The 19,984-nt window shown below is 38.5% G+C and overlaps 1 protein-coding gene across 8 annotated transcripts in view; it reads right to left on the bottom strand.

Moving 5' to 3' along the window:
* Window positions 1-19,984, bottom strand: part of Pir (pirin) — a 104,542-nt gene that overhangs the window by 26,116 nt on the left and 58,442 nt on the right. For all 8 annotated transcript variants that reach the window (XM_004866096.4, XM_021245379.2, XM_021245381.2 and 5 more), the window contains 2 exons: window positions 18,500-18,584; window positions 4,502-4,546 (listed from right to left, as the gene is read on the bottom strand). In XM_004866096.4, coding sequence (XP_004866153.1) covers window positions 4,502-4,546; window positions 18,500-18,584 — 130 coding nt within the window. The remainder of the gene's footprint in view (window positions 1-4,501; window positions 4,547-18,499; window positions 18,585-19,984) is intronic.

Here is a 19,984-nt window from a genome sequence, read left to right as displayed (position 1 = left end):
AGAAATAACAAATAAATACATGAAAAAATGTTCAACATCAGTGGTCATTCGAGAGACGCAAATGAAAACAACATTGAGATTCCACTTCACTCCAGAAAGAATGGCTGCTATCATGAAATCAACCAATAACAAATGCTGGCAGGGCTGTGGGGAAAGAGGAACCCTGCTCCACTGCTGGTGGGAGTGTAGACTGGTGCAACCACTGTGGAAATCAGTATGGAGATAGCTCAAAGAACTAGGACTGGAAGTCCCATTTGACCCCACTATTCCACTGCTGGGGATCTTCCCCAAAGAATTAAAAGAATCATACCACAGTGATATATGTGCACCCATGTTCATAGCAGCACAGCTTGTAATAGCTAAAACTTGGAAACAGCCTAAATGCCCATCAACTGGAGACTGGATAAAGAAAATGTGGTTTTTTTAATAAAATGGAGTACTACTCAGCCATCAAAAATGAGAAATTAGAGACATTTATAGCTAAGTGGATGCACATTCAGGCAATACTCCTAAGTGAAACAAATAGGACACACATGTGTAAATACCGAATAGTTTCTCTGGTGTGAGAAACTGAAAGTATAAATAAGGACTAAATGTATAATAGGTAATGTGAAATAGGAAGAAAAGGGGCAAAGGAGAAGGAAGTGGGAGGGCTAGGGGAAAAGATAGAAGGGAATGGGATTAATATGAGAAAATGGAAAAATAGGAACAAAATCTTTGTAAATAGGGAGGACTGGAGGGGTTGAAGGGAGGGCTGGGCAAGGGTGAAAAATAAGAACCAAGAGAGACTATGGAAAGGTGCAAATTTCCAATGATGAATGTCATTATATTGTGTACCTAAAATGTACCGATGATTAGAATGAATAATCGATAATGCAAAATAGGAAGAAAAGGTCCAAAGGCGTAGGGGCAGTGGAGGGGCAGGGGAAAGGAAAGAAGGGAAAGGAAAAAATGATGAGAAATGGAAAAAATGGAAATAAAAGTCTTTGTAAATAGGGAAGGGTGGAGGGGGTGAAAGAAGGGGTAGGAATGGGGAAAAAATAAGAACCAAGATGCATTATATAAAGGTACAATTCCCAATGAGAAATGTAATTGTGTTGTATACCTACAATGTACCAATAAAAGAATTTAATACAAATAAATAAATAAATAAGTGTAAACTTTTTACTGTCTTCATAAGCCAGTTAGCTGTTGTTTCAATAACCACAGACAAATGTTTTCATATTTCTAAATGTATTCTTGAAGCACCAAACAGTACACATGACATTGGTCATTTTAAGGGACTGGCATTCAAGTTGATAAAGTGTACCAAGCTTCAAGGACACAGGACCTAAACTCTTCTACCCTTCTGATTGCAGCATTAATTGAGCCAAACTAAATTTACCAGTGTCCTTTTTAAGCATGTCCTGTAGCAATTAATATTTTAAATAGCCCTCTTAAATTTCCACTTAATTTAGTCTCCCCAGATTATTTTCTCAACCCAAATTGCAGCCTATTTATTCTATCCTGATATCCTAATTATATATTTACAACATCTACTTCAACAGACTGGAAGTGCTTCACATTTTGAAAGGCCAATTAACTTGCTTATCAGTTCCTGCCATCTGTGGTTGGCTGGTACCAATCTAGTTTTATAAGCAAGATAAAATTGAGGCAATAAAGTCAGAAAGCATTTTCTGGATTTTATAAATCAGTAGGCACTCGACAGATATTTCTGTTTTGTCATTTCTTTTTCTCTAGTGATTTGTTCTTGGATTTTTGTTTTTTTTCATCAACGCCCCTATTGGGGTGGGTAGGAGGAAGGGATGAAGATAAAATTCAAATGAGGTCATTTGGCTGGTTGCTCATTGGTTAGAAGAGTCCTAAGAGGCTAGTTTTGTGAGCTGGATTCTCTCCCTGGTCCAGTTTACTCTGGACAAATGCAACTTCACTCAAGGCTACACACCACAACCCTATCTTCTGCCAACTGTTTTCCACTTGTGGCCCATTGGAGCGGGCCAGCAAGTAGAGATGACTCAGGAAAATCCTGCCTCACCTCACGAAAAACAAGTGGTTGTGTGGGTCACTCTTACCCCAAGAATTGCAGAGCTTTTCGCTTGTTGACTTCTGGGACTAAAAATCTGTCAGGAAACAAGGTTGTAACTACTTATTAAAACTGGTTTTAAAAATTACTTGTAAATTTTTCACCATTTTATCCTCTATAGTGTCATATAATTCAAAATCAATTCTGAGCTGCTGTAGAAAAAGGTCTTTACTTTGTAAATGGGTGAAAAAAATTTAAAACTAGCATTTCATGATACATGAAAAATACAGGAAATTCACAAAGTATTCTGGAATAGTCACCTATTTATCTATTGCTTCTGTATTACACAGAGCTGAGTAGTTGCAACTGAAGCTGATGAAAATATTTGCTATCTGAACCTTTATAGAAAGTCTGCTTCTCCCTACACTTTCTTATTCGCTGAAAGCATTTCTGGAACCCTTACCACCTTAGAGTCCATGTGTTTTCTACATTACTTTCCTTTTGTAAAGTTTATTTTTTGCTCTCAGAATCATAAATCATAGGTGCTACATCCATAAACATGTTTTTTTCTTATTCTTACTATGTGAGTCTCAGGAGTTTCAAGATCATAAAAACAAATAATGTCTCATGACTTCCAGATGATTAATACAGTTTAATATGAGTGCACAGGAACTTATGACACTACTACTAGATTGTTTCGCACTTTGTTGAATGCTAAAATTACATGGATTTTGCTTTTGAAATGCTACTCAGTGAAAGAGAAATAAACTCCATTTATATTATATTAGGAATGAGTTCAAAATACTATTTCCAGAAGAAAAATTTCTGGCAATTGAACACTCTTGTAGGAAAATATAAAGAATGGTTTCAATAAAGAGTTCTGGGTGCGGTCTTCTAGCCCTGAGCAGATGTTATCAGCAAGCCAGCGGCTTGGAGCAGAGAGTGTGTTGCCCAAGGAGGTGGCCTTGTTAGGGGCCACAAAGTTCACGGGGGGCATCTCTGCAGAAACAGGTTAGAAAGCACACAACCGAAGGCCTCAGAAATGGGGATCCTTGGCCTGTACCCGAGATGCTCCACACCACCCATCACTGTCACTAGGGAGGGGGGGGGAATGGGAGGCTGTTTCTCCTACTTTGGGTTCTCCCAGATGCACAGCTGGAGATACATGTTCTGGTGCAAGGAGTTTATCTGGGAGGTAATCCCAGGGAATGGCAGTGCAGAAGTCAGGAGAGTTGGACAGGAACGGAAGGTCTCATCAAGTGCACTCCCACTGGGAGCAGGTTGGCATACTCCTACTGGGAAAGGCTAGGAATGGGCTGCTCACACAGGCCTCTCAGGTATCCTGCCCAAACAAGTAGCTTCCAGGATGTTAATTCTCCAGTCATTTCATCCTGCCTGATGGAAGCAGAGCAGCTTCCCCAAGTGTCAGAGAACATGGTACAGATCGCAGCAGCTGAAAGTTGGTCACAGGCTACTGAGGACGTAAGGGTCCAGTAATACAGGTGGGGCACTCACAGCGTCTACTGCAGCAGTCTTCTGCCAGTCCCAGAGTCTTTCCCTGGAACCAGTGGTTGCTTCTAGGAGGATGGGGAGGATGGGAGTGGATGCAGGCAGGAACCAGCCTGCTCTGTGAGCCCTTCTCTCTAACCTGCTGTTCCTTGTCTCTTTGGCTGCTCAGTTGGCTAAGGGATTTTGATTTGGTTTTTGTTGTTGTTGTTGTTGTTGTTGTTGTTGTTGTTGTTGTTTTGGTACCAGGGATCAAACTCAGGTCCTTGCACTTTCGAGACAGGTGGCATAACCACTGAGCTAAATGCCTGGCCCAAAGGGATTTTGATTTGAAAAGGTAAAATGGTGTGGCCTCTCATTGTCATTGGACAAACACTATAAGGAGCAGCATGGAAACTGGGATTGCGGAGCCTTTGGCTCTGGTTCCAGGTCTACCGATGCATAATCCTTTAGATTTCACATTCCTCATCTATAAAATGAGGCTCGATTGGATGTTCAACATCCTTTCTTGACTAGACTCCATAAGCAATACATATGCAACCCTTAGAATAGGAGGAAACCAACTCTGAGATATTGCAGATACATCTGGGACTTCCAATCCACCTTCCAATCCCACCTACCTTCCAGGAGACAGACAGATTCCTGTTCCTATTACAGTCTGCTCTAGCTCCACCCCTATATCAGCATGGAAGTTGCCAACCTCTTAGTGAGGTGTCACCACATATAATTGTGCACCTTTTGCTTGCACACAGGACACAGTGAAATGGCTGTGTCATTACTGGTATTATGTTCTTCAGTGAACATTCTGAAAGCTGTGAGACAGCTTGCCTGGGGTATACCTGTGTTGGGATGTGAGACAGCTGGTGTGTGAGAGAAGGAGGCACAGTATTCAGTGATTTCAATCTACCTTTACCCCTTCAGTACTATGAATAAAATTGAAGTTGAAGCCAAAATGACATATTCATAACTTACCGATGTACACATCTCCAGATATGGTATAAATGAAGCTTGTCCATCCTGGAAAGGAACCAGCAACATTAAAATGTTAGTGTCCATAATACAAAAGGAATGGGACATGAAATTCATTTTTTTCTTTTGGACATATATTTTAAGATTCTAGTTCTGTGAGCTGTTTAAAATGCACGTACACATACATGCACATACGCACACCCCCCACACGCATATATGGACATACACAAATACATTTCTAAACCTAAAAACCTGGCTTCCAATGTTTAAGAGCCACCTGCAGCAGAAGTGTACAATTCATTTGGCCATACATCTATATGTCAAAATTTGTTTTAACAAATTATTCCTTCTATTTCTAACATCATGCTATTAACTGTAACACTCCAGTCTGGCTTTACGTTCAGTTTTTTGTGCCTCCGTGTAGTCTGAAGTGTGAATAATACTAGGAATATGGGTTTTTTGTATTTAATTGAATTCTACTTTTCAGGAAGCTTATTCCTTTGCATCTATCCTAAAATAGAACATGCATCAATTCCCAGGATGCAGGGATGCAAAATCTTTGGGGGATTAATAGGCTTCAGATGGCCTGTGAACTCCCTGGAATTGTCCACACAGATTTTCAAGTGTGTGCATTTTTCTGGGAAGAGGGTACCTAGCATTCACCAGATTCCTGTCATGATCCACAGGGCCCAGAGCTCGGATCCAGGAGCAATCTATTATTTGCACTCTCAGCACCAGCATCTGATTTTCCTGAATATGTATGTACTGTACCCATGGCTCAGAAGAGATGCTGTGTTTCCACTGAGAGACATCAATCTAGACATGAAAGCCCAAATCAGAATTCAGATATCACTCCATGTGCCTTCAGTGGAAAAGGAGATATGAAAAGGGAAATGTGGGACAGAGGTCACTAATGGAAGGAGTCTATATGAAGACCAACAACATGGTGACAGAATAAACAAAAGCAGATACAGAAGAAGAAAGGAGGACCCAAGAATGGCACAAAATAAGTTATACTTGATAAAATTTTAGCCTAAATAGAGTCTCACTAAGAAAATCTGAGGATGGCCAACCAAACACACTTGAGCAGATGCCAGAGGATATTTTTCCTCCTCTTACTCAGTTTTTCCACTCTGAGATTTTACTATAATAAATTTACTCCCTCTGGAAGCAATGCTATTTGTTAATAGGTCACACTCTTTTTCTCTCTCATCTAGCTCTCCAAGCTCAGTCTCCCAGAGTTGACTGAATAGTTTCCATGGTGTGCGTTGTGGTGAGAAGAGATGTAAAGTTCAATAAAGCACAGGCAGAGTTGTTCAAATTGTACAATCTGGGGATGGGGTCAGAGGTTCACGGTAGATGCTGAACACACATGCCAACAATTTACAGCCTTATTCTATAAGCCCTTTTTAGATGGACTCGCTCTGCTTTCTGTTTTCTAAAGGGTGTTCAGGTTCCCTATTCCCATTTAGCTTGTCTTATAATTATATGGTGCAACAAAACTCCTTTGTCCTTTACTTTTTAAAAAAATTTGCCACTGAAAAGTATTGGAATTTCTTTTTCAAAGTGCAAATGGCTCTTTTTAGGTTTAAAACAGTAACACATTGCTTTAAGGATCAGAAAGCATGGAGTATCCTGCCATCCTCATACCTACTCTGACATAAGCAGTGTTAACAATTTTCTGTTTATGCTTTCAAGTGCTTTTTTCCTTTTATGCCCTATAAAATCTTTGCTTAAAAATGAGAACAAACTCAATGTTCCGTTTTGAATACCTTTCCATGTAAAAACTACAGAGCAAAAGCTCTTCCTTGGGAAAGACTGCACAGCATTCCACGGTAAGTATGTTATGCAATTTATAGCGCCAAGCTTCCCCTCATGGTTTCATGGTATTAAAACATTAATCATTTCTGCATTTGACAAAGACTAAAAGCTCTCAAATGCTCAGAAGAGTTTTTATTTGGGACCATTTTACTTATTTCAATCTCACTTCTCCTCCACCTCCTTTGCTTCCTGCTTATCCTCTAAGCAGAAATCTAGGCCACACATGATTGCCCAGGGCAATTTTTTCTTAAATCTTTTTATATGACTCAGAAGGACCGAACATTTGCTGAAAAGGATGGCCAAGTCCATTTATAAGTGCATTCAAATATTTTTGCTTCATTCTATAGGTCACAGAGTTTGTCTACCAGTTATAATACAATTCATGTTGCTGGTTGGAAAGCAAAGTGTTAAAAGTAATGGAATAGGAACACTGGGCAATTTTCCTTTTATCTTCCCTTCAGCATGGTGTTCACACGCTTCTATTAAACCTTGTCTAAATTCCATTAACCACTGCTTCTTAAGACTACCTCAAAAGAAAACAAATGCCAAATTGGGTGAATGTGCAGCGTACAATCACATTATGAACAATCACATTTTGTTGGAATTACTTCTCTGCTAAGATCAAGACTGCATCAGCAAACAGCTCTCCTGTGAAAATTTCAGGTCCCTGTCATCTTTATTCCCTCAATTCCCCTCCCACTTTTATGTTCTGCACCAGGAATTGATGCCATTCTCAAATTTTTATTGTTTTGTCAGAGTCACATACCCCACATTTTCTTTTCTTCTACAAGTATAGCTGCCAAGCTACTGTCTCCTTGCAGCTGGGAAGCTCTTTCCTGCACTTGGACAATAATAAATGAGTTGGGAGGGAAGTCATATTTTTCCTTTGGCCCCCTAGGATGGTTAAGCCAGTCAACAATACATTTAAGTCAGATCACCTTTAGCCAAAGATAAAAAATGTACAATCCTTCTTTTAAATAGGTAAATCATCTGTGGGATTCACTCTCATTTCCAGGAAGATTCCTACTTGCAAATATTTCTAGGGAAAGAGTTTCTCAGCCTCCATTCCTTGGCTTAATCCAGATCATTTTCCTCCTACCTCCATCTTAGAGTTCATTATTCCAGTCAGTAGATTTGCAATTATCCACTATGTGGAGAGAAAGTAAAGCAAGATAGCCTGGCAACGCACCAAATCCATTACAGAACTCAACTCTGTGGAGGAAAGGAGAGGGGGCAATGGGACTATGAAAAGAATGTGCTTCTCCCCAAACTCTGAGGCATACTGGTTGCCAGATCCCAAAGCGTCCGTGGTTCTGACTCCCTCATCCTGGATCTAATGTCTGACTTCCTAGGGCAGGAGGCAGACCTGCCTAATCCTTTGCTCTCCCTCCTTATTCCTACAAATTATTTTGTTTTCATTTTTACCTCGAAATAATTTCACACATGCAGAAAAGTGGCAAAACTACCGAGAACTGCATGCACCATGCATTCAGCCTCCCACAAAGCGCGCCTGTTATCACGCATGCTCTATCATTCTTCCTGTTACGTCATTCTTCTTTCTGAAGTATTTCAGAGTGACTTGCACACATGCTGCTTCTTGCCCTGAAATGACTTTCCGTATGTATTTCTAAAAACATTTTTCTAAAAACCTTAGCACTTATCTAAAAAATTGGGAAGTTAACATTGGTAGAACACTATGACTGTTTCTATGTGCACATATTCAAATTGTGCCAGTTGTCAGAGTAACAACTTTTATGAGGAAAAGGAAAACAAATTCCCTAGCCAGGATCGCACATAGCACTTAAAGGTCATGTCTAAACTTCTTGCATCTGAAATAGTAGCCGGTTTTCTTTTTGTCATTAAAAGTACAGACTGGTTATTTTATAAAGTGTCCCTTAGTTTAAGTTTGATGTTTACTCATCATTAGAACAAATTGTTTGCTATTCCCTTTCCCCTCTAGATTTAAAGAAGATTTTTCATTTACTTTTAGTACTTTAAATTGTTAAAAGACAGAAAATACAAAGGATGAAATAATGAAGACATATTTATTTCACTTTGGGGGAGGTTCTAGGAATGGACCCAGGGCCTTGTGCTCGTTAGGCAAGTGCTCTACTACTGAGCTACACCCTCAGCCCTTTTCTTTCCTTTCAAGGTAAAACTATACAGGCAAAAGAAACCTTAACCAATCGCCTGAAATCCGTTTCCCACACACAGTAAACAGGACCTTCTATAACCTCCCTTGAAATCCTTGGCTCCCTGTTCTTCCACTACAAGGCCAGACTCCTAGCTCTGGCAGACAGACTCTCCTCAATCTGGTCTTTCCTCTCTTCTCCTATATCGTAAGTCTCCTCTTGCCCCAACTCCATGGTTAATTCCAACCCAGCAAACCCTTCCTAGGGCATGGAAAAAAGACAGTGCAGCAGGAAACCTTAAAGTGGACTTTGTGCAGACACACAAAAACAACTAAGGTAAGCATAAAACAACAAAAATTAACACACAGTTACAGGCAGAAAGTGCAGGTCTGAAAATCAGCACAACACCCGTGGAGAGACCTAGCACCAGACTCTTCACTTCAAGTGTATTTTCTATTCATAAAATAAGGTGAACAGGTACAACACAGGGCTCTTGTGATGACCAAGGGTCAGTGTGCATCCGTTCAGCATACAAATGCCCATACATATGTGTGCTGTATGCTTTTATCCTTCTCTACTTAATGCCTGGCACTTAGGAGGTATTTTAACAAATGTCACTTCCTTTTCCTGCTCATTCTTTCACACTCCACTTTCCTCCAAACTGAAGCAGATCAGAGGTTATGTGCTTCTGACAAAGGTGTGACCCAGGCCAAAGGGTCACAGCTACAGAGATGGTCCCAGGCTCCCCAGAGGACTCCCCTCAACACCAAGCTAACTAGTCTTCTCTCAAATTGCATGGTACATTGAGCAGAGCTAGGCCAGGTAACCATTTCCCAAAATGTCCCCCCCAAGAAGATGATGGCATTTAGGGTGCTGCTTGTGTCTCAGTGAACATTACAATCTAGAACTGGTGACATAAATTAAGTTTTATGGTCATACGGCAAAGGAAAACTCACTATAAGATCTACAAGCTCGCCAAAAATAGGCATTTAACCCCATCTTATCTATAAACATAAACATCAAGAGAAAGAGAGGTGTCAATTTTGCAGCTCTGAAGTCTAGGAACAAAGTAGGTTATTACATGGATTTGTGAGAATTCTATCTAAAGAAAACAAGAGAATGCCTATTTAACCAAATTTGGTGAGTGACATCAGTAGCCAAATGTCCACCTATGATGCACAGGCTGATATACACGTAATGACACTTGAGACAACTGGCTTTTTAGAAGGAAATATACGTAATGTGTTTCATCCACAGTCTGTGTTCATAAGCCAGAGGTATATAACAGTAAGAGTCATCCCTAAAAACCCTGTTTTATTTTATTATTTTTGTTTATTTTTATTAGTACCTGCTTGCAGTACATCGTGATACATTCATTATGGGGAACTGAAAGGAGATAAAAAAGATTCTGTATTTTAAATGAAAGAGCTGCCATAGTTTGGTCCATAGTCATAGTAATGAAGATTCTTTTTCTTCTTTTTAAAAATTTCATTAGTGTGTTTCCAATGCATATTAAATATATTCGTCATGGGAAACTGGTACATGTACATACTGCATTTTGATCCTTTATACTTCCCTTCCCTCTCTCCTCATCCCCAGATCCCTTCCCATCACCATAAAGTCTATCTCTCTGCTTCTTATCATCTATCTTTTACTTTGCTCTTTAAATTATTTAGACTTTAGGTTTCTCATATAAGAGAAACCATGCAATATTTAACCTTCTGTGTCTGATTTATTTCACTTAAGAGTATGATCTCAAGGTGCATCCATTTTCTTACAAATGACTCAAACTTCTTTATGGCTGAGTAGTGCTCTATTGTGTATAAATATCACATTTTCTTTATCTATTCACCGGTTGATGGGCATGTAGACCACTTTCAAGTTTAGCTACTCTGATTTGTACTGCTATAAATATTCATTGCATCAGAGGTGACAGAAAAACTATGAAATAAATGAAATTTAACATTCTGAATGAGAAATGTATTAACAGTGTAAGCTATGTGTAATGTTAACTTTCAGAAGACACCATTCTGTGTACCCAGAACAGAGACTAATTCACTGAAGAACAAACTCTGTTGATTATTGAATTGTTAATAAAATAGAAAAGAAAATGTATTAGAATTCATTTGAAGTTTATCTTGTTCTTTAGAGACTGAGGCTACATAGAAGCATTGATATTTTCCTACCAAAAAGACATTTAATATGATGATTTTGAACTAAAGTAATTCATGCTGCTATTATTTCTTAGGTTTATTTCAACAGAACTTGTCTCCCCTTCAAGTAAATAGTATTTATAACTCATTTTAATTGCTCAGAAAATAATGTAGACACAATCACAAAATTATATATATAACTGTAAAACAGAAATTATTTCTCAAGTATTTGAAGTTAGATTAAAGCCAAGTTTTCAAATGATTGATATCTAAGATACATAGAATTTTAAGGATTAAATAAAGGGTCAAAAACCAACAGAAGCCTGAAATTAGTGGGGAATGTCATAAATATCCCTAAGATTATTTTAGAACATATTAAGATACATCACTGTTTTTAAGAGAAAAAATTTTAAATTGCACATATGAAATATGAAAATATACTCCTGTCAAACTTGCAATGTGTTTAAATTCTTATGAGTTTCTTACTTTACATTATCAATTTAATCTGTTCCCTCCTAAAATAATATATTAGAAAAACACAATAAATTTTTAAATTGGTGAAATTACTCACTTAAAACTCAAAACATTTTCAAGAATAGTAATTTATTTACCTATCTGCCAAATCTTGGGTTTATTTACCAATATGATCATAGAGCTTTAGTCCCTTAAGGTTCATTAATTTGTTTGATACAAGAAAAGATGGCAGAATCACAGTAAAAGACTATGTAGATTAGAACCTCAGTTTCATAACTCACCAGCTAATTGATCTTGAACAAGTCACTTACTCTCTCTGTACCTCAGTTTCCTCATCTGAAAAATGGGATAATCACAGTCTTTCTCTCATGGGATTGTGAGGACTGCAGGTGTTAATATGGGGAAAGTTCTTAGCAGTTTCTAGTAAACACTAGGCACTTAATAAATTCTAGCTGTGGTGATTACTATTACAACAGAATGATTCAGAGAACTATAACTCCTGAAATCTTCATGACATTCCCCAGCATTGTGGGGGCTTTTGCTATTTTCCTTCTTTTTCAAAAACTCAATTTAAAAAATGCAATTATACATAAAAACCAACTGCATCAAAATATACAAAATTTCAGTGATTATGAATAATTCCAGGAGATCTATTTTTACAATGCAGTGCCTATAGTTAATAATAATGTATTGTATTTTTGAAAAATGCTAGAGGTTCTCACCACAAAAATAACTATGTGAGTTAATGCATGTTTATTAGCTTGATTTAGTCATCTTAATATATACATCATCTTATACATGATAAACACAATTTTATCTGTTAATGAAAAATAATTTTAAAAAGAAAACTAATTCCAGGAGGAATACATACATCAATATGAAAGGTCAAATGACAGAACACTTACTAATATAGAGAATATTTTCATGATTTGGGGTTAAGGAATGATTATTAAAGGAGTCGTAGTCATTAAGGAACAGATTAGTATACTGAAGAAATTTTATACACATATTAAAATACAATATCACAGATGAGTGAAGGCAGAAGGGAGAAAGTATTTGCAACACAAATAATTGACAATAACTTATTCAGAATATATAAAGAGCTCATGCAATCAATATGAAAAAGGCAACCCACACAAAGGAAAATTATATGAAACTTCTTGCTGGAAAACTTTACATTTCATCCTCTGGGTCATGTTCATCACTGCTCTGAAAATGTACTGATTTATATCCATAACTCTCATATGCGTATTGTAAATATAAGGGGAACTGTGATCAAATATTCTAATGCACTACTGTTAAGTGGAGAGCTCCTCAAAAAAAAAAAAACTACCCATAAGTTAAATCATTTGGCATAAACAAAAATCAGCCTTCTCACTCTCTACGAAAATACCACAAAATCTAAAATTCTACGTGAATCATTCATTTTGGGGCATTTTCCTTAACAGGAGAGAGTAACCATGAAAAGCCATTTAGGCAAGAACACCAAGGAAAACTCATCATGTATTTCTCCAGACTTATTCAAATCATTAAAAAAACATGAGGGGCTGGGGTGTGGATCAGTGAAGAGTACTTGCTTAGCATGCAGAAAGCCCTAGGTTCCATCCCCAGCACAGAAATGAGAAAGAAAACAATCCTTACTCATTTCTGAGTCACTGACCACGGAGAAATATGTTACACTTTGAACCAAGATCCTAAGTACTGCAATTAACTCTAAAATGTCCTACAAAATCACCCCATGGCTCCTGCCTCGTGGTATAGCCCTGAGTGTGGCTGTACCTAGTAATTTGCTCCCAGTGAACAAAACACACCAATGGTGACAGGGTGTCATTTCTGAGATTAGTTGCATAAAGACTCTGGCTTCTGTCTTGCTGATCCTCTTGTGCTTTCTCACACGTGTGATTCGATGAAGCCACGGCCACTTGGGGAGCTGTCCTGTGGAGAGGCCCATGTGGAAAGCAACAGAGGGCAGGCTCCGGTTAGCAATCTTCTGGGGACTCCAGCCTGCCAACAGCCACATGACCATGAGCCTGGAAGAGCATCCTTCCCAGCTGAGGTTTGAGATGACTGCAGCCTTGGCTGACACTGTGATCACTGCTCTGAGCCAGAGGACACGGCTAAGTTGAGAGACAACTGTGAGAAAATCCATGCACTCTTAAGGCATTAAGTTTAGGGCAATTTGTTGTAAGGCATATAGCTAGCCAATATAAGATGTAAGTATATCCTAATATAACTTACTGAATAGCTACTACATGCACAACATTAAAATCTATTTTTTTCAGTTGAATGAGGAAGAGATGGCTCCTTCCTTTTGTACCCTTGAAGACAAACCCAGATGCAAAAATATATTGACAATATTTAAGAAGTAGTATTTGCTTCTTATTGCCGCTGCAACAAGTCACAAGCACATCACTTTGCTTCTATTGTCACATGTCCTTCTCTTGCTCTGACTCCCTTGTCTCCCTTTTATACGTACACACTCTGATAATGACATTGTGCCCACCTAGATTACCCACTCTAATCTCTGTGTGTTAGTCGGTTTCCTATTACTGTAACAAAATACCTGTGGCAACTTAAAAACAGGAAAGTTTATTTTGGCTCATGGTTTGAGAGGTTGTGGGTCACAATCGACTGACTAGGTTGCTTTGGGGCTTGTGGTGAAGCAGTTCATCCTGGTAAGAGTGCATGGCAGAAAAGGCTGCTTACCTCATAATAACCAGGAACCAAAAAAAGAGAAAGAGAAGGGGCCAAGGTCCGAACATCCCCTTCTAAAGGCCATCCACAATGACTTGCCTTCTTTCCATTAGGCCCGACTCCTTAAAAGCTTCTCCCACCTCCAAATAGTCACAGACTGAGACTAAGGCTTTAACACATGGGCCTTCGTGGACACTTATTCAAACCCCAGCACTTCCCATCTGCAGAGCCTTAATTCAGTCACATCTGCAATGTGCCCTTTGCCCTGTAACATTCACAGGTTCTGGGGGTTGGGTTATGACCATCTTGAGGGTGGGGCATATGTTTTGTCTACCACAGAGGGATAAACTGCATGTTCTCTAAAACAATTTTGTCTGTTGATCTATATATCCTGTTAAGAAAAGTATAGGTGAGGAAAGAAAAAGACTCACAAAACAAAATTTTTCCACATTAAACAGTTCATTTTTAACATTCTACCTTATGCTTTTAAGTACCCAGAAGCAGATGTATTGTGAAGGAAGGTGGCTTTTGAGGGTCAAACTTCGATGCAGTCAGTCAGAAGACAAAGGGGACATGAGGAACCGAACACATAAGTTTCTTGGAAAATATTGATATTTTTCCTAGAAATGTAGAATTACGTCCCTCACAATGAATGGTAACAGTGTCATCTGTGCATCAGCTAACAGCAAGAAAAATCAGATTGGCTTGCAAGACATGGTAGAAGTGACTGCATTTAAAAAACTAAACCCTCCTTGTTCTTATTTTAGCCAAGAGTTAATATGAAAAACATGCGGCCAGTGTGAAAGGAATCTGGTACTGTCAGAGACTCGACAAATTGGATTCTTTGTCAGTGATGCGCCATTCAGCTCAGTTCCTGATATCAACTGTCTTCCAGATCATCACTGCATGAAACATCTGTTTTCTGCAAGATTAGCACAACTCCACGGAAACATGCCTAGCCTGAAGGAAATAAAGACATGGTAAATTCGATTCTAATACTACTCATGGGAAGGAATTCAGATAAAACCTAGTCTGATTCATGAAAAATGTTTCCAAGCTCCCTTAACTGGATTTCTCTTGCGACACAGGCGTTTTCTTGATATCACGGATGGGAAGGTAGCAATGTATGCTTCTGTCTCTATCCAATGAATCTGTTGTATCCAATGATATAACCAAGCCTACATTAAATTAGACTGCAAAGCTTATGCCAAAAGCCAAACATAAACCAGACACCCATGTCAAATCCCTTTACCATGAGTAACAAAATCATCAAAATATTATGACAAAATGATGTCCAGGATCCAGCCAATGGTTCACACAGTTCAAGGAATATTTGATGCAAAACAGCATCCCAATAAAATGAATTTAGACAGTCCTTGGAGATTGTAGTAGAACTGGATGTGGCAATGTGGTTTTTAAAAGAAGACAAAGGGTGACCTTGATTTAAATGACTTCATAGTAAAATTTATACAGCATAAGTTTACATCCAGTATGTTTGATTAAAGGCGGCCAGGACTGTTAAATGTGCAAATAATAAGTGTTTTATAATACCTAATACTTAAGTTAATTATCTGTCTGGCAATGGACCAGTAAGTCTCAAACTTTGAATTTGTCACCTAATTCAATGGAAATGAGAGAGAGAGAGAGAGAGAGGAGAGAGAGAGAGAGAAAGAGCGAAAGGGGGACAGAAAGAGAAAGCTCATTATAACCGGAGGTGATGTCTTAGAAAAGACAGGCTTTTGATTCACAGCTAGGTTTATAATAGACTCAGTTAAAGCAAGTTTACAGAGACTCAACACTAACGTGCATTTCTAAGGTAGTTGCTTTTGTATCCCTCCAAAAATGCTTTTGAAAACAAATCTCATGTTTAAAATTCATTATGACAAAATAAAACACCAGGACAGATTTGTAAATGGATGCCTCTCATGAGGCAACATAGGGTGATGGCTGAAAGGAAACCACGAATAAGATGAACCATATTCTTCCTGCAAGGGGCTCAAGAGGAATCTACTTTCCTATGCTGCCCTTAGAAATGTCACTGCCTCTTTGGATTACCACCTGGGAATGTTGTTTAAAATGAAACATTCATATACCTGGTGACCATCTCTGTCCTACAAAATAAATCTGTCCTACAAAAATATATACCCCACAGGAAGACAGATGTACAAAAGTGTTCGGTGCAGACTAGTTTTCAGTACCTGAGCCCTAGGGAAAAAGCTAATGATCATTGTTAGGAAATAATTAAATCTATTGCAGTAAACCATGAAGGAGAATATCACTGTTAAAAGGAGCCACATATAGATTGGGAAGGGTTTCCATGAGGTTTTGTTCAGTCAAAAAAGTAAGATGCAAAAAAAGTATTTAATATTGTTCCATTTTAATAAAACAATGACAAAATAATCCTATATTTATATATCTGCATGCACATATATGTTAGTGTAGAAAGAAGGGTGGAAAAAATACAGTACGATGTAATCCAAAGATGGATCTGGACTGTATACTAGATCTGGGATATATAAAGAGGGGTGCTGGTAGGGGATGAAGGAAAGATAGGGATTGGAGGGAATCAAACATCAAAAGTACAAGTAATCTCTCAACAAAGAAAAACCCAGGACTGCATAGATTCACTGCTGAATTTTACCAAACCCTTAAAGGAGAATTAGCACCAATGCTCCTCGACCTATTTCATGAAACAGAAGGGGAGGAATATTTCCAAATTCATTCTGTGAAGCTATTCTCACCCCAATACCAAAAACAGATAAGGTCACAACAGGGAAACTACAGACCAATATCCTTAGTGAACACAGATGCATAAGTACTCAATAAAATACTCTAAAGTTGAATTCCACAACACATTGAAAATATAGTACATGATGATCACATTGGTTTCATTCTAGGGATTCAAGGATAGTTCAACATATTCATACCAATGAATGGGAAACACCACATAAATAGGACCAAGGACAAAAATCACATGATTATCTCAACAGATGCAGAAAGGGCAGTTGACAAAATTCATCATCCCCACGAAGTATAGAAGGATCTTACCTCAACATAATTAAGGCTATCTACAAGAAACCCATACCAGTATCATACTGAGTGGGGGAAAACTGAAAGCATTTCCTCTAAAGTCAGGATCCTGACAAAGGCGTCCACTCTCAACTCTCCTGTTCAATATAGCACTTGAAATTTTAGCCAGAGCAATCAGCCAAGAGACAGAAAATTTAAAGAGATACAAATACAAAAGGGGGAAATGAACTTATCCTTATTTTCAGATGACATGATTTTATACTTACAAGATACTAAAGACTCAGGCAAAAGACTCTGACTACACTGAGATTCCATCTTACCCCAGTCAGAATGACTATCATCATTAATACAAAGAATAATAAATGCTGCCAAGGATACGGGGCAGGGAAGGAATTCATATAGTGAGTGGGAATGTAAATTAGTACAGCCTCTGTATGGAGGCTCCTCAAAAATCTAAAAACAGAATTACCATATGATTTAGCTATACTACTTGGCATATGCACAAAGGAATGAAAGTCATCCTACGACAGAGATATCTGCATCCTAATGTTTAATCCATCACAATTCACAATAGTGAAGTTGTGGTATAAACCTGGGTGCCCATTAACGAATGAATGGGTAATAAAAATGTGGTCACATACATAATGGTGTATTATTCAGCCATATAGAAAACTGAAACTGTCATCTACAGGAAAATGGATGGAACTGGAGATCATCATGTTAAGCGAAATAAGGCAGACTTGGAAAGACAAATGTCTCATGTTTTCCCTAAAATGTGAAATCTAGAAAACAAAAAGATGACATGAATGTAGAAGGGGGATTATGATGCTAGAGAAAAAGAATGAAAAGCGAAGAGGAGGGCAAGTGAGCTCAATAGGGGGATGTATCCGATCAAAGTAAGTTATATGCATGTATGAAAATGCTACAGTGACACCCGATATCCTGTATAATTAATATGCATTAATGAAATATACATATGAAAAAATAGAAGGAAAAAGCACTGCATACAACAGTATGGCACACTCGTCTTGCAAATCTCACATAAAAACCAAGAATAAATTATAGGAGCCATCTTTTTTCTGAAGTACTAGGGATGGAACCTAGGGCTTTGTGCGTACTAAACAGGTGCTTGACCACTGGGCTTCACCCCCAGCCTTAACCATTTTTTCAAATAAAAGTGACTCTAAATATTGGGAAGTTTTCTGATTAATCCTTGGATTCAAATGTTAACTTAAAGGTTATCCTTCCATAACCATACCTATATCAAGCAAAACTTGCATCTCAATCAAGTATGCATTTGTTCTTAAGTAACACAGGTCTGGATTAGCCCGAGAAACACTGTGATTTAATAGCAGCCAGAATCTCAGAAGACATGGTGTTTTACTTGCTTTCCCTTATCCGTTAAGTCTTGATGTGCCCTTGAGCAAGTAACTGATCTGTTGTCCCTTAGTTTCCACATCTGTAAATTGAGGGTGTGGGCCAAAGGTCAGGCCCTAATACTCTGTGAATTTGTCTTGATTTTCTTTCACCTTGAAAAGACCCAGAATATTTGCTAATGTAAACATAATTCAACATAAATAAATTTCGCAGAATTTTGTGCTGAGATTCAGAAACAAGCACATTCCTGGGAAAGCGTCCCTTGGTTTCTGGCTTTTCATTGCCCTGATATGATTACTGAACCCCACAACCCATCATACCTTCAGGAATAGGCTGGGAATGCTTTGCTCCTTGGTCCAACTTGAAGTCCAAATATAAGGTTGGTGTGCGAGTGTAAATCTTGGACTGAAAGAAAAAAGGGGAAGCATCAGCATTTTTCTAAGAACAAGGTTCTGCAGCTGGGCCCTGCTGTAATAAAACCAGACCCATTATATTTAGGGTTCCTCTTAAGGAAGCACTGTGAAAGCCATGTGGGCTACTAATTCAGCCCCTCATAAGGATCTTGAAATTAGAAACTTCTAGAAATTAGCCCTCTTAACTTTACAATATGGTTGACAGCTAATTTTAGGACAACAGCTTGTTGCATGCAAGACTCAAAAAACTTCCATTTTGAAATTTTAAAAAGTGGTCCATACATATTATTCTTCTCACTTGCCCTTCTTGAAAAAAAAAAGTAGTCTGCCACTGAAGAGTTGAAAAAGCCCTCAGTCTAAATGTAAGAAAGGCAAACTTTTGCAGCATTTTCCACTGTAAACAGTACCTTTGATTTCATCAACAGTTGAGCAATTTGTAATTCAATACAGTGCCATGGTGAACCCCTGGTATAAACCAAATCCAAAAGATTAGCACTGTTGCTATAAACTTTATGATGTCTCATTGTTTATCACAAAGCCCCAGTGGCTCTATTCTAATTTTTTTTAACTTAAAAGTGCACACTAAAATGAAAAAGTGGTAACACTAAACTTGAGAAGGACATGGTAGAACTGGAACTTCCACACTGCTGGTGGGATTGTAACTTGGGGCAAACATGGGGCAGTGTGTAGTACAGATGAATCTATGCGTAACCTTTGACAATCTAACTTGTACGTGTATGCTCAACAGAAATGTCACAGGCATGTACAAGAATCTTAAAAGTGGCACTATTGATAATGGCCTAAAACTAAAAAGTACCCCAGATGTCTATAACAATAGAACGGATGGATAAATCAGTTGTAATACATTTACACAGTGGACTACTATACAGCAAGGAGAATCAATAAATCCAGCAACATGCAACCAATTAGAAAAATCTTGCAAGCATAATATTAAGCAAGTGAAGGCAGATATATGATTCTATTTCTATAAAGTTCAGAACAAGGTTGTGATGGTTAATCTTGATTGTCAACCTGCCCAGATTAAGAGATGCCTAGCAGATTAGTACAGCAAACTTCTGGGTGTATCTGCGGGGATGTTTCTAGAGATGACTGCCACATAGGAGAGCAGATTGAGGGGTGAAAACCTGCTCTGATTGTGGGTGGTATCTTCCAACAGGTTTACAGCCTGGACGGAATGAAAAGGTGAAGGAGGAGGAAGGCAGTGGCCAATTGAAAGCTTGATTCCACTCTAGCAGGTGCATCTTTTGCACCACCTGTGGACATCAGACTCGGACTTCTCCAGCCTTTCAGTATGGACTCATACTAGTGACTCTCTAGGGAGCTTCCAAGCCTTCGGCCTCAGACTGGCATTGCATCCTTGGTCCCTCCAGC

Source organism: Heterocephalus glaber, unplaced genomic scaffold (assembly GCF_053883595.1).
Source record: "Heterocephalus glaber isolate CG9 unplaced genomic scaffold, H.glaber_assembly_v1.0 deba00001594, whole genome shotgun sequence".
NCBI classification, from domain to species: Eukaryota; Metazoa; Chordata; class Mammalia; order Rodentia; family Bathyergidae; genus Heterocephalus; species Heterocephalus glaber.
The sequence above is the reverse complement of the archived record's forward strand: the minus strand, read 5'-3'. Positions and strand labels throughout refer to the sequence as shown.